Genomic DNA, 5,031 nt, shown 5'->3' on the forward strand with positions numbered 1-5,031 from the left:
TCCTCTCCTTTCCCTCCTCCCTTCCCTCCACCTCTCACTGAGTTTCAGAATAGCCAGCAGCTGGAGAATGAGAGCGTGAATCAGGGAGGAAAGGATGGATGGAGAGGAAAGAAGAGAAGAAGAGGGGGAGAAGGAGGGAGGCAGGCCTCCTGTCTGCCCCTTAGATTTAATTAACGGCCGACTCCGGCTCAGCGACGGCCCGGCAGGTCTGCTTCCTTTTTACTCCTGACCCACACAAACACACACACACACACACAAACACGCGCACACACACATAAACAGAGCCAACAACCGCCAGAGCTGCCGTCTGTCCTTCCTCTGACTCCACCACCTCACTCACCCATCTCTCATTTCTCTCTCTTTACTCCTTCACCCTTGCCTTCTCCCTCCTCTCCTCTGTGCTTCACTCTCTTTATTCCTTGTTTCCTCCTGAGGTTCATTTCCTTTAGTAGAACATAATGTCAAGTAAAACTTACACCAGATCACACTTTAAACCTTGGACATGCTCAACAATCTTAGTGTCTAAACATTGATCAGCAGTAGCTGTAGCTGAAATGGCTGAAATGGCTGCATATAAGCACGCACGTTGTTGTGTAAAACCAAACTTGACGGCCCGACTACCAGGCCATGTCCATGTGTATAATTCATGAAGCACACATACTTCATGTAGCATGTTCCAGTCCAGAACTGTTGGTCTAGATTTTGATTCAGGACGAGGTGACCTCAGCTGTCAGTGCTTTGGTTTTGCCACTATATATATGTGTGCACACACGCACACACACACACAAATATGTGTGCACACACACACACACACACAAAATTGTGTCTCTTCACTCTATATCATATTTATAAAGTTAAAGTTAAGTGCATGGCACGATCATAGAAAGTACCAGGCCCTGGTCCTGAATCTGACTACATTTCCACCCTCTATATGTTGACACCCACACTGTTTCTTCTATCTTCCATCACCAACATCCACCCACCTCCACAGCTTGTTTTTCGTCTTTATGAGGTCATCTACACACTGATGTCTGCATCAACATCAGCAGCTGACTAGACCAGTATGAGGGTGAACATCAATCCCAAACTAAGACTTAGACGCTAGCTGTTGATCAACTTTAATGTCCTGCCCCGTCCACACGCCCTGCCTGATATCACAGGCAGCGTACGGACAATTAATCTGTTGGACAGAGGAGATGAGCACAAAGACAGAGGCCAAAGAAGTGTTGGTTCTGTGCTGATTATTTCTAACCCAGTACCTCTGGATAATGGGATAAGACACAGGGTTGAACCTGTGGCAGTACTGGAGCAAAGGTATGGTCTTCGCTGATAAAAAGGCTATTCCTTCTTTAATTAGAGATGAATGCATTTGTTTAGAACTGTGCAATGGATAATGAATGTTCTCAAACACACTGATACACTGTCTCTGTTGGTATTTTACTGAAATATTCCTCAATAAACAGTTGGAACTGTTGATTAATTAATTAATAATGAAAATAAAGTATTGTTGAGAAGGGCTGTCAAAGATTTTAATCTCATTATTCACAGGGTAACTGATGATTAATCACGATTAATTGTGATTAGAACATCAGCCTGGTTGCAGTAAGGATAAGTGAAGGAAGGAGAAGATAATCAGTATGTGTGCTTGATGTAATGAAAACACACCAGTGTGGAATGACAATCAACAATGGTACCTGTATTCCCAGTGCTGCTGCTGTGGTCAGAGGCTGACTGGCCCTCAGGCATGCCGTGCTGTCTGCTTTGGTGCAGGTTGGAGATGATTGTAGACAGGTCACTGTCACGACTGCAACACACACACAAAAAGAGAGAGAATAAAGTAACAATCAAACCATGGAAAACACTATGAAGCAACAGTGCATTTCAACAAAATCCTCGATCCACAGACCTGTCCTCTAAAACAAAATATTTCTCCAAACAAACTCTGCGGCTAAAAGCTACTGTCCTTGAACCTGCTCTTGGCTCTGAAGTGTTAACTGTAAATTAGCAGAACATCCAAGACCAGCATCTACAGATTTAAATGAGTTAGAATAACAGTAAACGCCTAAATGTTCAGTGTTTTGAAATAGCTAAATGTTAGCCTTTAGAAAGACTAAGGTTAGTCAAAATATAATATAGAAAAAACAACAAATAACCAAGGAGCAGGTAAGACTTAGCCCAGACCTTTTTAAATTCCAAAACTAATAATAATAAAAATAAAAAATTACCTACACAAAACAAATTATCTAGCTAATAGCTCGCCATATATTTTAAATCACAATAGCTGAAATGCTATCCCACAACTACAAGCCATAGCTAAAACATGGGGAATCACGTTGATACAATTATCCTGAAAATGAATTACTTTAATTAGCTGAGGTAAATAATAAAATGAAGAAAAAGTAGAAACAAATTTTAAACTGCTACAAGCTAGCTGATTTAAATGGTATAAGATTTCTGAAAGAAACTTTGAATGCAAATCTAATTGTCTGAATAAAGATTTTTGCCAAAGTATTGCAGAAAAATAGTGAACATTTTTTTCTGCAAAGCAACTAATACTAAACTAAACTGAGTAATAAATTCACCAAATATCACCAAAGAAATGGTGAAGTTGGTTACAACGTGAACACAACATTGATGAAACTGCATCGAAAAATCAAAGTGCCCAACGTATCGATCTCAGAGGCACAACTCAAATTTAAGCTTTATTTCCTACCCCACCTGGATGACACTGTCAACTGTAAAAAAACATTAGCCTAGCCTACTGTCATACATACACTCAGAAAAGAGATCCTTCACAGGAGAAAAGAAGCTACACCCATACACCCTGTGATGTCCTTCAGTGATCAGAGGAGGAGGAGCAGGAGGAGGAGGAGGAGGAGGCTGTACAGATTAGACCTGGATCTGGATGGAGCCACTCTGCCCTTCCCAAAGCTCCACCCACCAACCAACTCAGATCCACCCAACTGTGTCAGGGAGGCATTGCATTTCCAATCTGATTACTACCCAGATCTCATTAAATGTCATAGTGATGATTCAGAGAAAGAGAGTTTATTGATAATAACTGTTAGCACTGCTGCTCATGTGGCTTATTATTTTGTAGGAATGAGTTACGTACGTCATGGCCACAATTTATGTATTTTGAGGGGACTATTTACGTATCTCGTGATCTTGTGTTATTATCTTGAGGCCATGACTTCCTATCTTGAGAACGCAAGTCTTTTTTTTTTTCTATAATGTCAGCGACGGGGTTCTGTAGCAAAGTGATTGACACAGAGGAAGTTGTCAGAGTAAACTGTAACTTTGACCACAAAATAATGTGAAAAACGTGCAACATGCAGTTATATATAACATGTGAACAGTGTCAGTGTAGTCAAGTGTCAGCAGAAATCCTCTTTACAGGCTTAACCGACAACTTTATTGGAAGCAGAACCCTGCACTGAGGGGTTCTGGTATGACACAGCAGAGCAGAGTTTATGGGACGTGAGTGGTGAACCGTTCTTAGCTGCCACCGCTATGACGAGGCCACACTGTTTGCGGCTGCTGGATTTTGGTTTTTTACAGTCCCATGATTACAGGCTCCCACCGTAATGTCAGGCTGCGGGTCGTCAAACTGTTTTCCACACGCTAACAGGGAAGATGAAGGGCCTGGCGCTGGTTTCAGCCGTCACCTTTCAGTCACAGAGGAGCAGTGAGTCAGAAAACAGCCTCAGACACAACAGTCCCCTCCGGTTGCGAAGCGTGGAGATGCTTGATTGGACTGTGACTGCTAACTTTTTTCGACTAATGATAGACCTCGTTTATTTTTGAGTGTAATTTACTAAAATTAGTAGCTATCTGTGTCTGTGATGCCCATGGTTTTCTTCAAAAGGAAAGTGGGACGCAGAGACCTTTTTTCTTAAGTATAATAATCCACCTGCGTCACAGTGACTTCAACAAACCACATAGACATATGCGGAAACCAAATCCATCAATCAGCCTGCTGCCTTCTAACACCACCCTCTGTCCATCAATTAAAGTGATCATGATAATGCTATCCTGAACTCCTCACGGAGGTGATGGGATTATTATCCCAGGTTGGAGTGGCTGCTCTGAGCCACGGCGGCAAGGACATTGTTAGTGGGGTAATTAGTGCACTTTTCCTGAGCTGTCCCACCTCCACCCCGGCTAATGAGGGCCTAGTCCTATCCCCACCCACTTCTGCCCTTCTTCGTTTCCTCCTTCCCCTCGCTCTGTGGGTGGAGGCAAGGTCACACACAAGCTTGGAATGATAGAAAGAGGGGTGGGGTGGGGGGGTGCGGGGGTTGACGATCATGTTTAAACCCCAGTCACCTGAGTCAGCGCTCCCTGAGGAGCTCCTGAGGGCACGGCAGAGAAGGACGGTGGAGGATGAGGCTGGTGGGGGTTATATTTTAGCCGTCAGGCCCGAAAGCTAAGAAGGACATAAGCTGCTTCTTATCGCCCAGTTGCACACTGGAGACAATCATCTCATCCTCAGCTCATCCCTCAACTGGTCAATACTGGCCCTTCATCCCTGACCACTGCACACACACACACACACAGACACGGGCAAAACTAAAATGTTAACACACACAGTCACTTATCAACACTGTCCAATGTTGGTGAACTTGCAACACAAGCTCTGAAATGTAAAAGAAAATTAATTAAAATTTAAAAAAAAAACTTGGCTTAGTGTCAAATGTTTCCATTTGATTAGAAACGTGATTAATAAATAAATTAACTTATAAACCATCAGTTCAAACGTTACTGACCAGGTAAATATGTTCAGCTGTAACACTAGACAACTGAAGACCTCAGTCATATCAGTTGAAAGAGACACAGTCTTTGCAGGAAGTACTGTTTATGTTTTCACAAATAGGACCAGAATCAATGTGCTTCAGTCTTAAAGTAGACTCTCACAAAAACTTTTGAGGAGGGACTGTTGACGTGAACCTTGCAGCACATACTTTTCTTATTAACGTCTCACCACATTCATTCATCTACTAATTTCTTCATTTACAAAACAAACTCTTT

General features: G+C 42.5%; 1 protein-coding gene across 3 annotated transcripts in view; it reads right to left on the bottom strand.

The window, feature by feature from the left end:
- samd11 (sterile alpha motif domain containing 11) overlaps positions 1–5,031 on the bottom strand; it is a 94,553-nt gene that overhangs the window by 26,162 nt on the left and 63,360 nt on the right. For all 3 annotated transcript variants that reach the window (XM_008318817.3, XM_008318816.3, XM_008318815.3), the window contains one exon: positions 1,695–1,804. In XM_008318817.3, the coding sequence (XP_008317039.1) occupies positions 1,695–1,804 (110 nt within the window). The remainder of the gene's footprint in view (positions 1–1,694; positions 1,805–5,031) is intronic.

This window comes from Cynoglossus semilaevis, chromosome 10 (genome assembly GCF_000523025.1).
Source record: "Cynoglossus semilaevis isolate Cse_v1.0 chromosome 10, Cse_v1.0, whole genome shotgun sequence".
Taxonomy (NCBI): Eukaryota; Metazoa; Chordata; class Actinopteri; order Pleuronectiformes; family Cynoglossidae; genus Cynoglossus; species Cynoglossus semilaevis.